The 22,671-nt window shown below is 59.6% G+C and overlaps 1 protein-coding gene across 1 annotated transcript in view; it reads left to right on the forward strand.

Moving 5' to 3' along the window:
- The window catches only part of CSPG4 (chondroitin sulfate proteoglycan 4), a 132,848-nt gene that overhangs the window by 105,394 nt on the left and 4,783 nt on the right, over positions 1-22,671 (forward strand). The window contains exons 2-8 of the mRNA XM_008586656.1: positions 8,772-8,977; positions 10,746-14,282; positions 15,642-16,124; positions 16,702-16,878; positions 18,594-18,792; positions 18,898-19,032; positions 19,179-19,345. Coding sequence (XP_008584878.1) covers positions 8,772-8,977; positions 10,746-14,282; positions 15,642-16,124; positions 16,702-16,878; positions 18,594-18,792; positions 18,898-19,032; positions 19,179-19,345 — 4,904 coding nt within the window. The remainder of the gene's footprint in view (positions 1-8,771; positions 8,978-10,745; positions 14,283-15,641; positions 16,125-16,701; positions 16,879-18,593; positions 18,793-18,897; positions 19,033-19,178; positions 19,346-22,671) is intronic.

Below are 22,671 nucleotides of genomic sequence, written 5' to 3' on the forward strand. Positions count from 1 at the left end.
ATATATATTTTTTTTTTTTTTTTTTTTTTTTTTTAAAGGTGATCGGTAAGGGGATCTTAACCCTTGACTTGTTGTTGTCAGCACCACACTCTCCCAAGTGAGCCACGGGCCAGCCCCTCATCAGTCATCTTTAAAAGAAAAAAAATTGGCCAGAGGTGGCACTGCTGTACCTACTGTAGTGACCAGACCTCTCCCCAGTCACCTCTTGCTGAGCTGGCTGGCCAGAAGCCAGGTGTGTGTCAGTCTCTCCATCTGGGTCCCCTTTTATAAATGGGAAAACTGAGGCCAGAGAGAGCACGGGAGCACATGGCTCTGAGTGGAGTGAGAGTGTGTGTGTGTGTTGAGGGGAGGGGCAGGTGATCCCTGACCCAAGCATCTGCCCTGGACATGGGACTTCTGTGTGTGGGGTCATCCCACCCTTCTTCCTTTATATCAGATGGGGGAACTGAGAAAAAGGAACACAGCCTGTTGTGCACACGCTGGGCCACCAGACTTCAGGTCCAGGCCTGTCCAGACCAATAGTCACAGTTTCCACTATCCCCGTCCCAGCTCACACACTCACTATCTCCAAGCCCAGCCCACCAGGCTGGGAAGCCCCGAGACACCTCCCCAATAGCCCTGTCCTTAGCGGTTTCTCATGCCAGAGCTGCCAGGGCTGAGGGGGTCTCAAAAACAAGTGGTAGGCACCTGGCTCGGGATTCCGTCCAGGAGAAGGCCTGGTTCATCTGCCTCCTGGGGGCAGCTTCCCACCCTGGGAAGGCTCCCGACCCCCTACCTCTCCACCTTCTTCCCTGACCTCCAAGCCCCTGGTGGGCAGGGTTGGCACTTATCACTGGCTTCTGGAACATGCCATCCCCAGCCAGCCCCTGAAGAAGATCCCTCCCTGTTCTGGCCAGCCCCAGAGCCAGATCCCATCCAGCCACATTGGGATAAGCTGAGCTGCCAAACCACCCACCGAAAGCAGGTGCTTTTCCCTCCCTTCCTCACTCCCTCCCACCTCCACCCCAACCCTGACAGAGGGAGCCCCGGGGGACAAGAAGGGAAAAAGTGTGTCTTCCCCAGGCGGGGCCAGCAATCACACCCTCCTCCCCCTGGAGCCAGTGGCAGACGCTCCGCTTCCAATTCACACGCAGCAACTGAACCTCACCAGCACTACTTCTGCATGCACACACGTGTGCACACATCACACACGCCCCTCACTGACACCCATAGCACCCAGCTCTGGAGCCACACCCACAGGGACGTAAACCCAGCTCTGCCTCTCCCTGTGAGGCCCTAGCATAGGAGACCGCTCTCTTTGAGCCTCAGTTTCCTCACCTGTAAAATGGGAGATGCTTCACAGCGACCCTGCTAGGGCTGGGGGGCTGAGCAGGCCCAAAGCCAGGTGAGGGTCCCTCACTCTTTTGCTTCCCTGCCAGAAACCCTCCCCTAGTCTAAGTCTACTGAGGTGAGGGTCCCACATCCCCCTAGGGCCAGGAAAGCAGGGTGGAAAGGGCCTGGAAATTCACCCATGTCCCTGCACAAGGAGGAAAATTATAAGGCAGGGAAAAGCCTCTTGGAATCGCTCCCCACCGCAGCAGCCCCACCTCCTCGCCCAGGGCCTAGGGAGCAGTAGGGCTTCCACAAAGGCTCCATTGAGGCCCCTGCTCCTCCCCCGCCCCAGCCCTCCAGCCTGGGTGGACCCTGGGCTGCTTCCTCCATCAAAACCTCTCATTTTCCCTCCCACTTCCTCTGTGTCCCACGTGGCTCCAGGGTTGGGACGCGTGGCTGGGAGCCCAGGGCACTAGCCCTGCCCCTGTCAGCATCTGTGGACCAAGCTCAGCATCTCCCACCCACACCCCACCCCCTGCTTTCTTTCCAGGGGTGCTCACCTTCTAGAAGGGGTTTCCCAACATATGCCACTCAGCGTGGGTGACTGAAGGCACTTGGTTAGAGGACCAGTAGCTGAGGCCAATGACCAGGGTCCAGGCTCAGCCAGTGGTTGAGGAAACCCTTCTCCTGCCCTGGCCTCCTTGGCCTTGACGGAAAGTCAGTTACCCTGAGCATGAGTCTCGTGGCTCAGGAGTTGTCAGGGTGAGGAGGATGGGCCACCCTGACCCCGGCAGCCTCTGCAGTGACATACCGGCGGTCCCCCTTGAGCCCCTCGGTGCCTGGCATTGCAGCACTCTGCTGGAATAAGGTATTGTCTCCCAAGAGGGATGGCCACTGTTTTAAGTTCCATGGGGTATTGAACTAATCTGATGTTGTCCATATGGCAGCAGCACGCGGGACAGGAAAGGAGCAGGCAGCCACAGGGATGGCCCTAGGTTATGGAGTCCCAGTCTGGAATCAGGGGTAGGATACTAAGGAGCAGTGAGCCCTCTGGGTCTGCAGGTGGGGGAGCACCTCCCAGCAGCCGGCCCTGCCGGCAGGGAGCCACCTAGCTTCAGCTCTGGTGACCCCAGCCTCACCGCTGGGCAGGTTATGTTGTCCCTTTGGTCTGACCTCAAGTCTGTCCCCTATAACCTTCCCCCTTATTACCTTCAGAGTAACAGGGCTGGGGGGAGGTGACAGCTAGGTTAGGGATGGCTGAGCCTTGGGAGGCCTGGGGGACGTGCTGAGGGAGGGATTCCTGTGGAGGAGATTTGGGAGGGGCTGGCACATGAGTAGGCCCACCAGACAGCTTCTCCCTTGCCCAGGGAGCCCAGGGAGGCAGATGTGGCTGAGGAGGGGCCTCCAGTCTTGGTCCAGTATCCAGAGGCCATAGGTGGGCCAGACTGTGAGCGCAACATGCTGCACCGTCATCTGCCCCACGCTGGCCTCCACAGTACACACAGCACTGGCCGTGCAGGGCCTGCCGTGCTCTGTGGGTCACGTCGGCACACTCCTTTCCTCTCCCAGCTCTGAAATGCGAGCACCAGCGCTGCACCGTCGTCTGCCCCACGCTGGCCTCCACAGTACACACAGCACTGGCCGTGCAGGGCCTGCAGTGCTCTGTGGGTCACGTCGGCACACTCCTTTCCTCTCCCAGCTCTGAAATGCGAGCACCAGCCTCCCAGGCCCTGGGGCCTAGCTCCGGTTCTAAATCAGAGGGAACTGTCCACCCCACCCAAGCCTCCCCAAAGTTCCCTGGCTTGGGGGCACAATGCTGGTGGCAACAAAGGCAGGGGAGAGTCCCCTGGAGGGGAAAGGGAAGGGGATCTGGCCTGAGATCCAGAGGGCCTGGTTGACCTCAGGGAGGGCCTGGCTGCTGGGGCAGGGCCCCTGTGCCATCCCTGCCCTCACACAGGGCCAGCATTCAGCTCCCAGGTGGACCACCGCACACACACACACCCATGAGGGGAGACAGAGAGCCCTTCATCCCGCCTCGGCCCTCCCAGAGCACTCCACCCCACAGCCCCCCTCAGGCTCCCTCAGGGAGACTCCCAGCCTACCCCTGCCTGCCCAGACCTGGAGCCAGGATCTGCCACCCCTGGTGCCAAACCCTCAGGGGCTATGGTGGAGAAGCCTGACTCGGCCTGAGAACACGACCCCTCCCTCCCCGGCCGGCTGGCTGGCTGGCTGCCCACCTCACTCCTGTCCACAGCAGCAGGCTCGCTGCCAACATCCCGCCTTCTCCGCCTCTCAAGGGGCTATGGTGGAGAAGCCTGACTCGGCCTGAGAGCACGACCCCTCCCTCCCCGGCTGGCTGGCTGGCTGGCTACCCACCTCACTCCTGTCCACAGCAGCAGGCTCGCTGCCAACATCCCGCCTTCTCCGCCTCTCGTGATTTTTCCTCCTCCATCTCCTTCCTTGGACCTTGGTCTGTGTCACTGAGCTCAGTTTTTGTGGAGACGGGGTCTTTATTTCTTGCTCTCCGTGGTAATATCTTTCTCAGGCTTTCTGTCTCTCCCAGGTTGATGCTCCTTTTCCATCCCCGTCACTGCATTATTGCACTTGTGACTGACTGAATGAATGAATGAGTGAATGAGTGAGTGAATACAGGTTCCCCCTTTCCTCCCATTCACTTCTCACCTTCTGCTCCATCTCGGCAGCACTGGGTATCCCTCCCCCAGATAGGCATGTCGAGGTCTCCCACCCCCGCCACAGCCATGGGCCCGAGCACTCCCCACTAGCCCTCCTGCCCAGCAGCTCTGGGCTCCCAAACTTTCTCCCTTATAAAGTCAGGCGGCAGCAGACACCCAGGAATGCTGCTGCTGCCCATGACGCACGCCTGCTGCGGGGCTGCCTGGCTGCCCCCAGGCGACCCAGAATGTGGCAGGAGTGGGGCACACAGGAATCGATTGCCAGGAAGTGGGGTCAGTGGGGGTGCCAGGGCAGGCAGGGCTCAGACAGGTGGCTGGGCCAGGAACTGCGGACTCTCTCCTTCTCTCTGTTAAAATTCTTCTCCTCTGGAGCCTCAGTGCTTCTGTCTGGAAAGTGGAGGCCGAGCACCCTACTGCAGGCTTGGGCTGCAGAGAACTTACATCCAAGTTCTGTACTGTGGGACACAGCGCCCAAGGAGTGGAAGGCTGGGGAGGCGGGAAGCCTCAGGCCTGGCTCTCCAGACTGTCCTAAGGCAAGGGGTGGTGTGCCCAGTTACTGCCAGGGTGGGGCAGAGAGAAGCGGGGAGCCAATGACAGAGCAAGGGAGAGATCAGGGAAAAGCAGAGGCAGAGACAGACAGCAGGGATGGCTGAGAGGCAAAGGCAGAGACAAAGGAGAGGTGGCACAGAGACAGGGAGAGGGTGGTCTGGCTCGCCCCGGGGGTGTGAGACCTCAGAAGGAGCAGGCTCTGCACTAGCTGCCCACGATGGAAAAGGCATCTGCCTGTGCTTGAGACCCCACCCTCATCCAGGCCTGGGAGGGAGTGGGGAGCCTGGTAGGCAGAGGTACTCCCCCCACACACAGGGGCCCCTTGTCCCATGAACCTGCTGGCAGACAGAGCATTAGGCATTGTAATGGAAGCAACCTCATGCTTGGGACCCCCAGGGACAGGGACCAGGTCCCCACTCACACACATCCTAGGAGTGTCCTAGGAGCCAGGAGATGCCCGTATGGCCCATGCCTCACCAGAGGGTGGCTTGCTGGAGGACCTTGACCTAGACCTCATCTGCCCATCTGAGAAGGAGATTAGCAGGGAAGGACATGGGCTCTTTCTGTGCCCCCAGCCTTAGGTCTCAGGAAGAAGGATGGAGCCACCCTACCCTGGGGCCCAGACAATAGTGTCCTGTTCATGGGGAGGAAAGGCAGGAAGCCGAGAGGACTTCTCCACCTTCAGCAAACCTCTCGGATGGGCGCCGGGCAGGAAGGGCAGGAACCCTCCAGGAACACATGGCCCCTTTCATGCAGTCAGGCCCAGCCACGTAACGGCGGGCGGGCACCGAGGGGCAGGACAGGTCTGGGCACAGTCACTGCTCTGTCCTGGCAGCTCCCAGCCCACACACACGCACATACACACAAACACATAGCCTGATGCAAACCCAAAACAGAGCCCCAGCAGCCACCCACACACTTGCACACACACACGCAAATACACATCTACAGAGCCCTGGACACTCACCTACGTACCTTCTTTCAGACAGAGAGGCCCATACATGCTGCACTCTTCCAGCCCAGACCCCTGGGGCATCCTGCTCCTCCCATGCCAAAAGCCTGGTACCACCCAGGCAGCCGGCACCATTAACCCTCTGCACATCCATACTTGAGAGCAGACCCCTGGACCTAGAAGGGACTTCCAGGACTAATCCCCACAGTCGGAGAGAGAAGGGATGGGAAGGAGTGCCCATTTTACAGACACTGAGGCCTGAACTGGGTGCCTTCTCCTGGCCCAGAGGGCAGCCCGCACGGCTGCGGCAGGTCTGGACCGGTGTTTTGATGAATCATGGGTCTTGTTGACCCAGGAGAGTTGAGGGCAGGTCTGATCCAGCCTGTGCTGATGCCTCTTCCCCCGCCCATCTCCCCCCACCCTGCCACCCCAGTCGGGCTGCTGAGCCTGGCCTGGCCCCTGCTACTTTTCCCTCTCCTTCTCTGCTGTCAAGTTATCTAGAGCCTTAAGGAAGGTCAGGGGACAGAAACCCTCCTCTGCCTTACCCAAGGGAGACTTGTGTATCCCTGCCAGTCTCTCACTTGACCTCGCCACCCTCCTCTGAGACTGCCTGATCCCCTTCCTCTTAGCTCCCCAACACCACCCTCACCTCCCCCAGGAAGTCCTCTGGGATTGACTTGTAGCTCATTACTTCTTTATCCTGTACCCCCCTCCAACTTCCCCTCACCTCCAGGACAGGGATTCTGGGTTCTTGCAACTGCAGCCCATCAGAGAAAGTAAGAGGGGCAGAAGAAGGAGGGAGGGGGGTGGCGCTGTCAGAGTTTCCACAGCCCTGGCCAGCGAGGCCTCAGAGGCCTCTGTCGGGGCGAGGGGCTGCCTAGCCTGCGCGCTCCAGCAGCACAAGGCAGCCTGTGTGAGCCCTTCCCCGCCCGAGCCCACAGGAAACATCAGGGCCCAGCCCTCAATGGGCCCATTCAGACCCCAGCTCTCTGGAAAGTACCTCTGCTTCCTGCCACCCTCCCATTCTGTCCAAATAGGCTGTTTCTCTCTCCTACCGAGAGGGGACTGGAGGCAGGTTGTTCAGTGGTTAGGGCTAGCCATCTACTTCACTTCCTGCCTGGCCCAGAGCCCTGACTTCCACCATGCCCCAGCGGGTTTACGTATAACTTTAGTGCAAGGGAGTGTGGATGGGTGTGTGGCCTGGGGGTGGACGGGTCACTCCCACACAGGGGAGGGAGCTGTGCCTCCTTCTCCATGGGTGGTGGGCAGGAAAACGTTGACAACAGGCTTTCTGGGGGAAGGGGGAGCCCTGATTTGTAGTGCTTGTCTCTTTCCATGGTATAAATGTTCTCACAGTGGGCAACATTACCTGGCTCACAAAATTCCTGAAAATTTAACAATCAGCTCTTGCCAGCTGCAGCGAGCCACTCCGGCTCACCATGATGGGGGCTCCATCCTGCAGGGGCCACGTGCCCCACCCTCTGTGCTGAAGCTGCCCTCACTTTACAGTGCTGTGTTTTGCTTTAAAGAATCAATGTCCTTGCAGATTAGGTAGCCCTGCAGGTGCCCTCCTCCTGCCAGTTCCCTGCTCTGTCCCTCACTGGCACCCAGGTGTGCTAGGCCTGCTGGGCCAAACCCACCCAGATGGTTTTGTAGGTCTTGCTTGATTCCTCTAACTTCCCAGACAAGGTTCTGGCGTTGCCAGCGGAGGAGATAACCCGAAGGGATTTCGGCTCTGCCTGAGGGGAAGAGCATCATCTTCCTCGGACATCCCTCCCAGCGGTGTCGGCTGCAGGAGGGCATACAGTCTCAGCCTCCTCCGGTGGCCGTTGCTACTTGCTCAGCTGCTGTCAGCTGGCTCAGGCTGGCCAGGGACCAGCACATATGTGGCTGGTACCAGATCATCGGTATCAAGGCCATCAGCCCGTGCTTGCTCACGGGGGGGTCGCAGGGAAGCCTGAGAGGGATGATTCACCTTTTTAACCCATTCCTGTCTGCCCACCCAGCCCTGGATGTCTACGGGCAGAGCCAAAGTCATATTTGGCTTTTATCACCGTAAAAGGAAGGACCAGAAATTATGGCAATAGGTTGGTGGTCAAAGGAGACTAATTTGGGGAAACTACCTGGAGGAAGTAGCAAAAAAAAGGAGGTGTCCCAGAGTGGGACAAAAGGGGCCCTACATAGTGACCACTAACCCTGGGCAAGCCCAGAAATGGACTGCTGCCTTGAGAGACCCTCTTCGGCCTGCCTAGCAGCCCCTCAGCCCTTCCCAGTCCCTGCCTTCAGCCTGGGGAAAGTGGGAGCTCAGCTGCTGTCACCCCTAGCTCCTCAGCCAAGGTGGAAACAATGAGGCCGTTAATTGCTCCACAGCAGGAAGCAGTGGCGGGGGTGATGGAGGAAGTCTGGGCCATTTGGGGTCTGACATTGCACATGGTCTCCATCTGGCCTCAGAACCTTTGCTCCTTGGCATCTTCAGCCTGGGGAAAGTGGGAGCTCAGCTGCTGTCACCCCTAGCTCCTCAGCCAAGGTGGAAACAATGAGGCCGTTAATTGCTCTACAGCAGGAAGCAATCGCGGGGGTGATGGAGGAAGTCTGGGCCCATTTGGGGTCTGACATTGCACATGGTCTCCATCTGGCCTCAGAACCTTTGCTCCTTGGCAGACCCAGGCCAACAAGCTGCCACCCCCACCCCCCAAAGGCAACTGGAAGAATGGCCTGAGAGAGACAGGAGAATGGGTGGGCTGCCTGTCTGAGAGCACCACTAGGCACCAGCCACGCCTGAGCCAACCCAGGGAGGCATGGCAATTGTCCCCAGGAGCCCAAGGTCGAGGGCACTTAAGAGAAGGATTCTGAGCAGGGATCAGTTTGGGTTGGGGGTGCTTCTTCTGAAACTCCATTCCTAGGGGCTGTGACCATCAAGCAGGTGATCAGGCCAGTGATGGTTTCCCTTTTGGCCAGAGCAGGGCCAGACCTGGGATGGAGATTCCTCTGGGGCCTGGGGAAAGAAAGCCAGAGCTGGCAGAAGCCTCTGGCCCCAGAACCTCCTAGGAGGAGACTGAGTTGCTGGGAATTTCTGGGTCTGGCCTCTTCAAAGCCAGGGTCTGGGCTACACACGAGACAGGCTGTGCCCTCTGGTGCCAGAACTAAGCAGGTGCTGGGATGTGGCTGATGATCACGGTCGGCACTGCATAGAATCACAGGGTACACCAGGACGGGACATCTCCCTGCAACCGCCATCCATCTCTGAGGCACCTCGCCTCCTCCAGGCAAGAGTCAGAGCCTTGACCCCAGCTCCCTCTCTCATTCAGCCTCCTTCTTCGGGGAGAACCACCTGGAGGTGCCCGTGGCCACAGTCCTGACCGACATAGACCTGGAGCTGCAGTTCTCCACGTCTCAGCCTGAAGCCCTACTGCTCCTGGCAGCAGGTCCGGCTGACCACCTCCTGCTGCAGCTCTACTCCGGACGCCTGCAGGTCGGTGACCTCCCCCTGGGATCAGGGGCAGGATTCCTTCTCTAGCTTTGAATGGCTTCCAACTGGCTGTGTGGCCTTGTGCAAATCACTTTTACCTTGGGGTCTCAAGTTCTACACTGTGGGGACAGACAGTAGCATCCCAGAAAGTGTGAGTCCCTTGTGAACAGGCTCTGCCCTCCTGCCCTCTGCACCCTCATTTCTGACCACAACCCCCAGCTGGCCCTCTGTGCTCTGATGGCCCTGAGCTGTGTTCAGCTCCCGACCAGCCTGTGGTCTCTTGCTGCCCGGCCTTTGCTCACTACACTCCCTCTGCCTGGCATGTGCCCGCCTCACCTGTCCCCTGTACCTGCCTACCTGCAGCCTCTCCTTAAAGTCTCGGTATGAACATCTTCTCCTCTGGGAAGGGTCCCCGAAGCTCTCCTGGGTGAGGTGCCCTCTCCTGGGCTCCCAGGGCCCCTGTGCATCCCTCTGGCATTGCACCTGTTGCCTTGTGCCTCTGCCGTCTGTCCGTGACAGCAGCAGTACCAGCACCGCTACAGCTTCCTCACTGTTCCATCTCATCCTGCAAGACACCACCAGCTTATTAGCGAGAAGTCTTCTGCTCTCTCTGGATTCTTCCCCCTAACCCTGTGCCTCTGCCGTCTGTCCGTGACAGCAGCAGTACCAGCACCGCTACAGCTTCCTCACTGTTCCATCTTGTCCTACAAGACACCACCAGCTTATTAGCGAGAAGTCTTCTGCTCTCTCTGGATTCTTCCCCCTAACCATGAAGAGTCTGAGAACCCAGGGTCTTAGTCCAGAGTTGGGAGAGCCATCTGCCTCCACACGCCAGCGGGGAGAGGCCTACGGCCTCGTCAGCCTGCTGCTGTCGCTGCTTCTCACTGCCACAAGGCGTCACTGTTGAGTGCTGGCCTGGTACAGTCCGGTGCTGATGCCACGTTCCACTCTGCCAAGATCGGTGGTGTCCACCTACCTGCTGCTGTCGCTGCTTCTCACTGCCACAAGGCGTCACTGTTGAGCGCTGGCCTGGTACAGTCCGGTGCTGATGCCACGTTCCACTCTGCCAAGATCGGTGGTGTCCACCCCCAGAGGCACTCCATACTTGGACTCAAAGGTCATGGTTCTTAGTGCCCTACTCCTTCAGTTCCCATACTCTGCCACCACCCATTCTACCATCTGGTTGTGGGAGCACTGCACCAGCGCCAGTTCTGGTGTCAGTGTCACAGAGGATCTCCCCCACCCAGGTCAGGGAGCTTTTCTTTACTCAGCCTTCAAAACACAGAGCATCTGATTGGGCTCCCCATCCATGAGCAGCGGGCCTGGCAACCCTCAGTGACCCCAAGGTGCTTTGTCCTACTTAAGGGGACTCATCAGGGGATTGATTCCCAGGTGCCTGTTATTCCAGGGGTAGAATCTTCTGTATTCCAAGATGATTTTTCTGACATTTCCCACCCAAGGAAAGAAGGAAAGAATAAAAAAATACAAGTTGGGTCTCTAGGAGAGCATCCTACTGTGTGTCAGTTCCTTGTGGTCACAGACCACATGTGATTCACGTTGGGGTCCCCAGAGTCCATCCAGGCATGGCCCCAAGTTCACTTTAGTAAGTGTTTGGAGGATGAGTAAAAAGATGGCAGGAAGGTGAGGGGGTGGCCTTTGTCCAGGTCCTCTGCTCTGGCAACCCCAAGCATGGGCACCCACTATGCTTTTATAAGGGAAGTGATGGATTCAAAGTGATGTCCTGTCCCCCATTCCCCCTGTCTCTCCTCAGGTCAGACTTGTCCTGGGCCAGGAGGAGCTGAGGCTACAAACCCCGGCAGGGACGCTGCTGAGCGACTCCATCCCCCACACTGCCGTGCTGACCATTTCAGATGGCTGGGCCATGTTGTCCGTAGATGGGCTCCTGAACACCTCAGCCCCAGTCCTGGGAGCCCCCCTAGAGGTCCCCTATGGGCTCTTTGTCGGGGGCGTTGGGAGCCTTGGCCTGTCCTACCTGAGGGGAGCCAGCCGACCCCTGAGGGGCTGTCTCTATGCAGCCGTCCTCAATGGCCGCAGCCTCCTCCAGTCACTAACCCCAGATGTGCATGAAGGCTGTGCCGAAGAGTTTTCTGCTGGTGACGATGTGGCCCTGGGCTTCTCTGGGCCCCACTCTCTGGCTGCCTTCCCTGCCTGGGGCACTCAGGATGAAGGCACGTTGGAGTTTACACTCACCACGCGGAGCCAGCAGGCACCCCTGGCCTTCCAGGCAGGGGGCCAGCGTGGGGACTTCATCTATGTGGACATATTTGAAGGCCACCTGCGGGCTGTGGTGGAGAAGGGCCAGGGCACTGTATTGCTCCACAACAGTGTGCCTGTGGCTGATGGACAGCCCCATGAGGTCAGTGTCCACATGAACGCTCACCAGCTGGAAATCTCCGTGGACCAGTACCCCACACGTACTTCCAACCGCGGGGTCCTCAGCTACCTGGAGCCACGCGGCAGTCTCCTCCTGGGGGGGCTGGATGCAGAGGCCTCTCGTTACCTCCAGGAACACCGCCTGGGCCTGGCACCAGGGGCTGCCAACGCCTCCCTGCTGGGCTGCATGGAGGACCTCAGTGTCAATGGCCAGAGGTGGGGGCTCCGGGAAGCCTTGCTGACTCGTAGCATGGCAGCCGGCTGCAGGCTTGAGGAGGACGAGTATGAAGAGGATGCCTATGGCCCATATGAAGCTTTCTCCACCCTGGCACCTGAGGCGTGGCCGGCCATGGAGCTGCCTGAGCCATGCGTGCCTGAACCGGGGCTGCCTCCTGTCTTTGCCAATTTCACTCAATTGCTGACCATCAGCCCACTGGTGGTGGCCGAGGGTGGCATGGCTTGGCTTGAGTGGCGGCACGTGCAGCCCACGCTGGACCTGACCCAGGCTGAGCTGCGCAAATCCCAGGTGCTGTTCAGCGTGAGCCGAGGTGCACGCCATGGAGAGCTAGAGCTGGACATCCCGGGTGCCCAGACACGGAAAATGTTTACCCTCCTGGACGTGGTGAACCGCAAGGCCCGCTTCGTCCATGATGGCTCTGAGGACACCTCTGATCAGGTGGTGCTGGAGGTGTCCGTGACAGCACGGGCACCTGTTCCCTCATGCCTGCGGAGGGGCCAAACTTACATCCTGCCCGTGCAGATAAACCCTGTCAACGACCCGCCCCGCATCATCTTCCCGCACGGCAGCCTCATGGTGATCCTGGAACACACGCAGAAGCCACTGGGGCCCGAGGTGTTCCAGGCCTACGACCCGGACTCTGCCTGCGAGGGCCTCACCTTCCAGCTCCTTGGCACCCCTGCCAGCCTCCCTGTGGAGCGCCGAGACCAGCCCGGGAAGCCAGCGACTGAGTTCTCTTGCAGGGAGCTGGAGATGGGCAGCCTTGTCTATGTCCACCGCGGTGGCCCTGCACAGGACCTGACGTTCCGGGTCAGCGACGGGCTGCAGGCCAGCCCCCCAGCGACACTGAAGGTCGTGGCTGTCCGGCCAGCCATACAGGTCCACCACAGCACAGGGCTGCGCTTGGCTCAGGGCTCCGCTGCACCCATCTTGCCTGCCAACCTGTCAGTGGAGACCAACGCTGTGGGGCAGGATGTGAGCGTGCTGTTCCGAGTCACCGAAGCCCTGCAGTTTGGGGAGCTGCAGAAGCAGGGGGCAGGTGGGGTGGAGGGCGCTGAGTGGTGGGCCACGCAGGCTTTCCACCAGCGGGATGTGGAGCAGGGTCGTGTGAGGTACCTGAGCACCGACCCAGAGCACCGCACCAACGATGCTGTGGAGAACCTGACCCTGGAGGTGCAGGTGGGCCAGGAGACCCTGAGCAATCTGTCCTTCCCAGTGACCATTCAGCGAGCCACGGTCTGGATGCTGCAGCTGGAGCCACTGCACATGCAGAACACCCAGCAGGAGGCCCTCACCACAGCCCACCTGGAGGCCACCCTCGAGGGGACAGGCCCAAGCCCCACCACCTTCCACTATGAGGTGGTTCAGGCCCCCAGGAAGGGCAACCTTCAGCTACAGGGCACAAGGCTGTCAGACAGTCAGGGCTTCACCCAGGATGACCTGCAGGCTGGTCGGGTGACCTACGAGGCCACAGCACGTGCCTCGGAGGCAGTCGAGGACAACTTCCGTTTCCGTGTCACAGCTCCACCACACTTCTCCCCACTCTATACCTTCCCCATCCACATTGGTGGTGACCCCGATGCTCCCATCCTCACCAACGTCCTCCTCTTGGTGCCTGAGGGTGGGGAGGGTGTCCTCTCTGCTGACCATCTCTTCGTCAAGAGTCTCAACAGTGCCAGCTACCTCTACGAGGTCATGGAGCGGCCCCGCCATGGGAGGTTGGCTTGGCGAGGGGCAGAGGATAAGGCTCTGATGGTGACCTCTTTCACTAATGAAGACTTGCTGCATGGCCGGCTGGTCTACCAGCACGATGACTCTGAAACCACAGAAGATGATATCCCATTCGTGGCTACCCGCCAGGGTGAAAGCAGTGGTGACATGGCCTGGGAGGAGGTACGGGGTGTCTTCCGAGTGGCCATCCAGCCCGTGAACGATCATGCCCCCGTGCAGACCATCAGCCGCATCTTCCATGTGGCCCGGGGTGGGCGGCGGCTGCTGACCACGGACGATGTGGCCTTCAGTGACGCTGACTCGGGCTTTGCTGACACTCAGCTGGTGCTGACCCGCAAGGACCTCCTCTTTGGCAGTATCGTGGCTGTAGATGAGCCCACGCGGCCCATCTACCGCTTCACCCAGGAGGACCTCAGGAAGAGGCGAGTCCTATTTGTGCACTCAGGGGCTGACCGCGGCTGGATCCAGCTGCAGGTGTCCGATGGGCAGCACCAGGCCACAGCACTGCTTGAGGTGCAAGCCTCAGAGCCCTACCTCCGCGTGGCCAATGGCTCCAGCCTTGTGGTCCCTCAAGGAGGCCAGGGCACCATTGACACAGCTGCGCTCCACCTGGATACCAACTTGGACATCCGTAGTGGGGATGAGGTCCACTACCATGTTACAGCTGGCCCTCGCTGGGGACAGCTACTCCGGGCTGGACAGGCAGTCACGGCCTTCTCCCAGCAGGACCTGCTGGATGGAGCCATTTTCTACAGCCACAATGGCAGTCTCAGCCCCCGTGACACCCTGGCCTTCTCCGTGGAAGCAGGACCAGTGCACACAGATGCCACCCTACAAGTGACCATTGCCCTAGAAGACCCACTGGCCCCACTGCAACTGGTCCAGAACAAGAAGATCTACGTTTTCCAGGGGGAGGCAGCTGAGATCAGAAGGGACCAGCTGGAGGTGAGGAGATGGAGGTGGCAAGCAGGGGACTGGGCCAGGTAGAGAGGCTGGACCAGGTAGAGAGGCTGGGCCAGGTAGAGGGGGCCCACCCAGCCTGACCTTCAGGCTGAGCATGTCTGTACATTTTGGGATGACTACGGTGGCTTCTAGGTGAGGTATTCACTGGTACATGTATTTCCAAGAGTTTCTGGGTACTACGTTAAATGTATATGTGCCTATGAGTTGTGTGTGTCTCCAGATACATACACACGAGCACATGCTGTGGCTAACCATGCAGATTCCTGGGCCCCACCCAGAACCACAGAATCTCTGAAGTAGAGCCTGAGAATCTGCATTCTAATAAGTTCCCTGGGAGGTTTGAGGACTGCTGACCACGGAGACAGGCTTCGCTGCCCCTCAGATCCCTGTGGCCTTACCACTTTTCTCAGACCCCAGATGAGGACTAAGAAGGTATGTCAAGGGTCTGCCCACCCAGGAACCTCACAGAGCAATCACCGGCCATCCAGCAAGCTTGCTGATTTGCTGTAGTGCCCTCAGGCCAGTGCCTTGCCCTCTCTTGGCCTTATTCTCCTCCATAGCCAATTTCTGAGACCTTACTGATTCTGGATGTCTGGGCTTTGAGGCAGGCTGTGACAAAACATGTCCAGTGTCAGGAAGTCCTCACTTTGAAGGGGACAGACAGCATTTGAGCCAGGCTTTGAAGAATAGAGGGTGTCAGTAGCGGAGCATGGGGGATGGTATTCCAGGCAGAAGGAACATTCCAGGCAAAGACCCAAAATCAGGAATGAATTTGGGGGTGTTGTTTAGCCTTTTGTGGCTGGACCATCAACTGAGAGAGCACCCAGGGGCCCCTGGGCTGGACCCCGGTCTGCGAGCTCCATCGTGCAGGAACCTGCGCCTCTAAGAAGGGCGGGGCGCCCTCTGGTGGTCAGGGGTGGGGAGGAAGGCTCCGGGCAAACCAGCCACAGGCCTGAACAGAGAGAGCCTGAGCAGAGAAGAGCTCTGTGCGCGTGTGTGCGTGTGTGAGTCTGTGCACATGCACGTGTGTACCTGTGTACACGTGTGACTACGTCAGCATATGATGCGCTTGTCTGTATCATCGAGTCTGGGGACATGTGATCGTGCACCTCCCTGAGGGAGTATGTCTCAGGCTGTGTGACTGACAGTGTACCAGTTTGTGGGGTGGGTGTGAATGAGCTGCGTGTCTGTGTGAACCTGAGTGTACGTGTGTGTGTGTGAGTGAGCAGTGCTGTCTGGAGGAAGGAGGGACTGTGGAGGTTGAGCCTGTTCTGGCTACTTAGGGTCACACAGCCCCCTTTGTGACCCCCCAGTGAGTCCCTGTGGCCCTCTGTTAACCAGGCAGCCCAGGAGGCAGTGCAGCCGTCAGACATCGTGTTCTCAGTGAAGAGCCCACCCAGCGCTGGCTACCTGGTGATGGTGTCGCACGGCGCCTCTGCAGATGGGCCACCCAGCCTGGACCCCGTGCACAGCTTCTCTCAGGAGGCAGTGGACGCGGGCAGGGTCCTGTACCTGCACTCCCGCCCTGAGGCCTGGAATGACACCTTCTCCCTGGACGTGGCCTCAGGTGTGGGTGCTCCCCTGGAGGGCATCCGTGTGGAGCTGGAGGTGCTGCCCGCTGCCATCCCACTGGAGGTGCAGAATTTCAGCGTCCCCGAGGGCGGCATCCGCACCCTGGCCCCTCCACTGCTTCGTGTCACTGGACCCTACTTTCCCACGCTGCCGGGCCTTGAGCTGCAGGTGCTAGAGCCGCCCCGGCACGGGGTCCTTCAGAGGGAAGAACGACCTCAGGATGGGACCATCAGCTCCTTTTCCTGGAGAGAGGTACGCTGCCAGGGAGACTGGGACTGCAGCCTAACTCTGGGAGCAGAGTTGCGGGAGCCCCAGGAACTACCAGTCTGGGGATATATACAGAAAGGAGACAGGGAGCCATGTTTAGGGGGCACCTGTGCTTTTCCCACGCTGCCAGGCCTTGAGCTGCAGGTGCTAGAGCCGCCCCGGCACGGGGTCCTGCAGAGGGAAGAACGGCCTCAGGACGGGACCATCGGCTCCTTTTCCTGGAGAGAGGTACGCTGCCAGGGAGACCGGGACTGCAGCCCAGCTCTGGGAGCAGAGTTGCGGGAGCCCCAGGAACTCCCAGTCTGGGGATATATACAGAAAGGAGACAGGGAGCCATGTTTAGGGGGCACCTGTGCTTTAAATATCTTATCTCACTTCTTCTTCACAACCCCTCTGGGAGGTAGAAAATGTTGTCTACATTTGCCACCTGTGGAAACTGAAGCTCTGAAGGAGGCAGTCTCCTCAGACACCCAAAGGCAGGACATGAAGGGTGCTGGGCCTGAGACCCACGGTGAGTCCCAGGCCTGCCGGGTCTGAATGCCAGCGCTGGGCCTGCCCACAGGTGGAGCAGCAGCTGATCCGCTATGTGCATGACGGCAGCGAGACGCTGGCAGACAGCTTCATCCTGGTGGCTAATGCCTCGGAGATGGACCGTCAGAGCCGTCCTGTGGCCTTCACCATCACCATCCTGCCTGTCAACGACCAACCCCCCATCCTCACCACAAACACAGGCTTGCAGGTGAGAGCGTCTCTGGGACCACCCCCATCTCTTCTCCTAGAAAGAGGCCAGGATCCCCACTTCCCACATGTAGCTCCCCTTCTAGGAGGCTGTTTTCTCCTCTGAAAGATGGGGACACTGCCACGTGCTTCCAAAGTTGTTGGAAGGAGAGAGGTGATGTTGCACTGAAAACAGAAGACAGGTACGAGGTTGTGTTGTTGCACACTTATAAGTGCAGTGAGCAACCTTGTGAATGGCCACGCTTGGTCCTGCTGTTGCCTGATCTCACCCACAGCAGAGGCTTTTTCTGAGGCTCAAGACCAGAGCACCTGACAAAATTTCTTACAGGCCCTTCACAGTGGGCCTCAGGTGGGGAGCAGTCAAGCTCCCTCCCTCCACCCCCAGCAAGTGAAGGCCAAGCTTGGCTCCCCAAGCTCCCCACCTTATACCATTGCCAAGCAGTGGTGTCCCCATTCAGCAGAGGTGGAAGTTGAGGCCCAGAGAGGGGGTAGAACTTCTCCATGGTCATGAAAGTAGCTCCTGGTGGAAGAGAAAGGGCATGGCTTGACTAAACCCACATAGCACCACAGTGAATGGGCAGGGCTTTGAATGCCAGCATCTAGGGTGTAGACTCCCCAGTCAGCAGGGCCATGGAAATTTCCAGAAAAGAGCTAACTTGGGCTATCTCTGACATGGAGCACTGGGACTCTTTGGAGGTGTAGGATGTGCTTGTGAAGGGGGCGGCCTTGTGGTGAGGAGGCCAGCATGTGTCCATGGGACACAGACTATGGGCTACCCTGGGACCACAGGTCAGAAATGCTATGTGGCAGCTTGGCCACCAGGTGGTGCCATCCGCCCGTGTTTTTTCCAGGAGCTCAGTGCTGAAGCCCAGACACATAGATATGACCCCTCGTTCCAGGACTCTGCCTGGGGACTTCCAGGGACTGGGGATGGGAGCCCAGGAATGCCTGAAGGCTCAGTTTCCTGGGTATGGGGGCCCCGCCCCAATAATGCCCCCAAGTAATTGATTCAGCAGGACATGTAACAGGATCCCAGGAACAGGGTCCTGTCCTGCTGTTAAGCAGGAGGCCTGAAGGGGGCTGCCCTTCATTCTGTACGTGGGGAGGGTCTGTGACTGTGCTGGAAACACCCAGGTCCTCAGCCCGGCATGGCTTCCATGCTGCAGGACAGTGGGCCAACCATCAGCCTTTCCGCTCTCCGTGCCTCCACCCGCTCCCTCCAAAGGAGAGGCCGTTTCTAAGAATCCTGGGCAGGCCAAAAATCACCATTCCCATCGTGTGCCCAGCCCCTGCCCAAACACATGGAGGATCTGAAGGGAGACCCCTGCCTGTCAGTGAGACAGAGCCAGATTAAGCAGCACTGTTGGTCGGGGTTGGGGGTCTCTGGGGAGTGAGAATTTGGCGAAGGTAAGAGCTGGGGCCTTCCTAGCTAGGGGGAGGGACATGAGCTGGCCTTGAGGAGCGAGCAGGATTAGGGCAGATGTAGAGGAAAGAGCCTGGGGCCTGGAGGCCCCAGGGCATCAGGGAAAGGGGAATGGGGTGGAGGGCCCTTTGTGCAGGGGAGCCCAGAGTTGCACAGGCCTCACAGGGCCTCAGTTGCCAGCCGAGGGCCTAAGCCACAGCAGGGTTGGTGCCCTGATGGCAGCCCCAGAGCCGGGGAGGAAGGGAGTGGGTGAGCGTGGCAGGGGCAGAACCTTCACAGGCTTGTGTCCCCAGATGTGGGAGGGGGCCACTGTGCCCATCCCTGTGGAGGCCCTCAGGGGCACAGACGGCGACTCAGGGCCTGAGGACCTGATCTACACCATCGAGCAGCCCAGCAATGGACGGGTGGTGCTTCAGGCAGCACGGGGCACCGAGGTCCTCAGCTTCACACAGGCCCAGCTGGATGGCGGGCTCGTGCTGTTCTCACACACAGGTGGGTGCTGAGAGGGGGGCTGTCAAGTCCTGCAGCCCACAGTGAGGCTCTGAAGATGGGGGGCCATCTTGGGCCAGCAGTACCCATCTCCATGCCTGTCCCCAGGAGCCCTGGATGGAGGCTTCCGCTTCAGCCTCTCCGATGGCGAGCACACTTCCCCTGGACACTTCTTCCAAGTGACAGCCCAGAAGCAAGTGCTCCTGTCATTGGAGGGCAGCCAGACACTGACCGTTTGCCCAGGTGGGTCTGCCGAGCGTGGTGATCCTGCCTGCCTGAGAGCGGGGGCCGAGCTGAGGTGACACACTGGGATCACACTGCCTCTGGCCAGTGCAGGCCTTGCCGCAGCTCCCGGTCAAAGGCTGACAGACCCCTTTTGCCTCTTTTAGGATCTGTCCAGCCGCTCAGCAGCGAGACCCTGAGAGCCAGCTCCAGCGCAGGCACCGACCCCCACCACCTGCTGTACCGGGTGGTACGGGGCCCCCAGCTTGGCCGGCTGTTCCATGCCCAGCAGGGCAGCGTCGGGGAGGCCCTGGTGAACTTCACTCAGGCTGAGGTAAGGGCCCAGCTCTGCAGCCACCGCTCAGACCCCATCCAGCCACAGGTGGCCCGCTCTGGCCGTGGACATACACGTAGGCATGGGTACCAGCTCCAGCACCATTGGCAGCTGACACTCTCCAGGCTCGCCATGGTTCTGCCCTGCCCTCCAGAGGCTGCCAGGCTGGCAGGGCAAGTGGAGGCTTAGTGTTCCAAGGAGGGGAGGAGAAAGCTGCAGTGGGAGGCCGGGGATACCTGGACCCAGAGCAGGGATCAGGTCCTAGGACTTGGCTTTTAGAAGGAAGCTGCAGCTGGACCCTGGGGGTTAGAAGGGGTGCACCATGAGGGGAGCACTAGAGGCGCCCCAGCAGCTAGTGAAGGGCAGTGCTTGGTTCAAGGGGATAGAGTTTGAGGTGAAGCAGCTGTTGCGCATGTGGGCCGAGGTGTGAGCCTGGGGCTCAGATCAGGGGCCAGCGAGAAGCAGAATAGGTCCTGGGAGCAGAGGAGCAGACAGAAGGCAGCTGAGTAGGCCAACCTGGGGGTGAGGCTGCTGTCTGTCTGTACATCCATCCTGGCAGCTTTGGGGCATAATTGTCCCAGAGCACACCAGAGACCACCGGTAAACACTAGAACTGTCAGCCATGGTAGAGTCAGACTGCTAGGCTGCTGGGACCACAGCACTCTCTGTACTAACTGCCAGTGGGGCCCAGCAGCCACCACTTAAATTAACATCCCTACTAAGTCCAGAAGGTGCTGTGAGTGCCAGGACAACCTTGGTTCTCCCCAAAGGCAGAGCAGGAGTTTTCCAGGATGGGGCAGAGAAAGATCCAGACTCTTTCACAGGCTCTACAGAGCAGGCAGTGAACCAAATGCTCTGACCTATAGGCCATGTGGGTGTCCAGACGCACATGATCCCAGTGAATTCTGGGTGTGAAGGGGTCTCGGGGACACAGAGCTGATTCTGCCACTTGGGAGCCACAGCACTCTGGTTCTGCTCCAAGCTCCCTTCACCCTAGAGACCTCCCGAGCCTGGCATGCTCCTTCCCACCCCATCCAGGGTGAGTGCCCCTCCTGAGAAGTCCCACATCAGTGGAAGAGCTGAGCAAGTGCACAGCCAGAGCTCTGCCCAGCAAGCAGCTCGGACGGGGAGGACATGGACAAGGGGACACTGGGACCAGGGTGGGGTAAGGTTTCTCAGGTTTCGCACATCAACACCCCCAAGACTGGGCTTTCTGCTCTCCTGGAGTTCCAGCTCCTGCTGTGGCCCCGTTCCTGCTCCCTCCCCACAATGAAATATTCAGCAGGCGGGTGGCTGCAGCAGCTGTGCACTGGAGCCTTTGTCACCAGATGCCCAGGAAGGGGGAGAGTACAGGGCCAGGCCACCAGCACCCCTCCCCACCCTACAGTCCCCACCTTAACCCAGAGCTTCCCCCACACCCCAGCACTATGAAGGACTAGGCTGAATGGTCACCAGGGGGCCGGGCTGGCAGTGCCACCCAGGGAAGCTGGGAAGAGGCTAGGTGGCCAAGACACCCTCCCCTACCTAGGGAAGGGGGCAGGGCAGGACCGGGTGTAGTGTCTTGACAGCACCACAGTCCCACAGTACTCTAAGCTGGGCAGGGCAGGGATCAGGTGTCCCCATTTCGCAAATGAGGAAGCTGTGGAGGTCAGGTAGCTGTTCAGAGCACATGGCCAGCAGGAGGCAAAACCAGGACCATGCCTCGTGACCGCCAGCCAGGATTTCTTCCACCAGGGGACACTCCTTGCTCCCAGAACTCGGCACACTGCCTCACTCCCAGCCAGAGCCCTCCCGCCCACAGGACCTCCTGTGCCAGGCATCCTATGCCTCGTGACCGCCAGCCAGGATTTCTTCCACCAGAGGACACTCCTTGCTCCCAGAACTCGGGACCCCCGCCCCTGCCTGCACACTGCCTCACTCCCAGCCAGAGCCCTCCCGCCCACAGGACCTCCTGTGCCAGGCATCCAGCCTCCCGCCCCCACCTGGGGGTCTCCACTTCCTTCCCACCCACCCTGCAGCCTGGGCCAGAGGTTACAACTGGCAGTCCTTCAGTCCTTTGGGGCCACATCTGGCCCACAGATGTGTTTTATTTGGACTGCACAATGTGTTTAATATTTTCAAATTAATTGTCAACATATAACCTTTGGGAGATTTCACCAAAAAAACCTGATTTACAGTTTCTTAAAAGGCTGTGCTTCCTCTAATAGCAAACAGCTGAGGAGCATCCACCTTGTTTAGAAGAGATACTCCTCCTCCCCTGTAGACAGCTCTGCTCCCCTCTGCACCAGCCCTGCTCCCCTCTAGCTCCCCTCTGCACCGGCCCTGCTCCCCTCTGCACCGGCCCTGCTCCCCTCTGCACCGGCCCTGCTCCCCTCTGCACCGGCCCTGCTCCCCTCTGCACCGGCCCTGCTCCCCTCTGCACCGGCCCTGCTCCCCTCTGCACCGGCCCTGCTCCCCTCTGCACCGGCCCTGCTCCCCTCTGCACCGGCCCTGCTCCCCTCTGCACCGGCCCTGCTCCCCTCTGCACCGGCCCTGCTCCCCTCTGCACCGGCCCTGCTCCCCTCTGCACCGGCCCTGCTCCCCTCTGCACCGGCCCTGCTCCCCTCTGCACCGGCCCTGCTCCCCTCTGCACCGGCCCTGCTCCCCTCTGCACCGGCCCTGCTCCCCTCTGCACCGGCCCTGCTCCCCTCTGCACCGGCCCTGCTCCCCTCTGCACCGGCCCTGCTCCCCTCTGCACCGGCCCTGCTCCCCTCTGCACCGGCCCTGCTCCCCTCTGCACCGGCCCTGCTCCCCTCTGCACCGGCCCTGCTCCCCTCTGCACCGGCCCTGCTCCCCTCTGCACCGGCCCTGCTGTCCCATGCACCGGCCCTGCTCCCCTCTGCACCGGCCCTGCTCCCCTCTACACCAGCTCTCCATTCCAGTTCCACACGGTTCCCACTGCTCCGAGTCTGCCTCACACTGAGGCCCCGCTGCTATTGTGCAAGTCCTGTTTTTCTGAGGGAAGGAAAATAGTTCCCTGTGTCTCCTAAAGGGGAATAACAAAAGATAAGCCAAGAGGACACATTTTGATCAACAGGGGAAGGGAACATATTTCTTTATGTAAGTGAGGAATATTCCTTGGTGTTTAACATGGAACAGCCCTACAGAACAGCAGGTGGGGCTGGAGTGGGGTTGCCAAGTGTGGGGAGTTGAGGTTGCAGGGGTAACGGGGTCACACTGGGGCCTGTGAGGTCAAATGGTGAGCTGCCACAGCATTTGATCATAGTGACATAACCTGACATTTGAAAAGGCTCCCTCTAGCTTCTTCGTTAACACCCTGTGGTGGG

This window comes from Galeopterus variegatus, unplaced genomic scaffold (assembly GCF_000696425.1).
Source record: "Galeopterus variegatus unplaced genomic scaffold, G_variegatus-3.0.2 Scaffold4068, whole genome shotgun sequence".
Classification (NCBI taxonomy): Eukaryota; Metazoa; Chordata; class Mammalia; order Dermoptera; family Cynocephalidae; genus Galeopterus; species Galeopterus variegatus.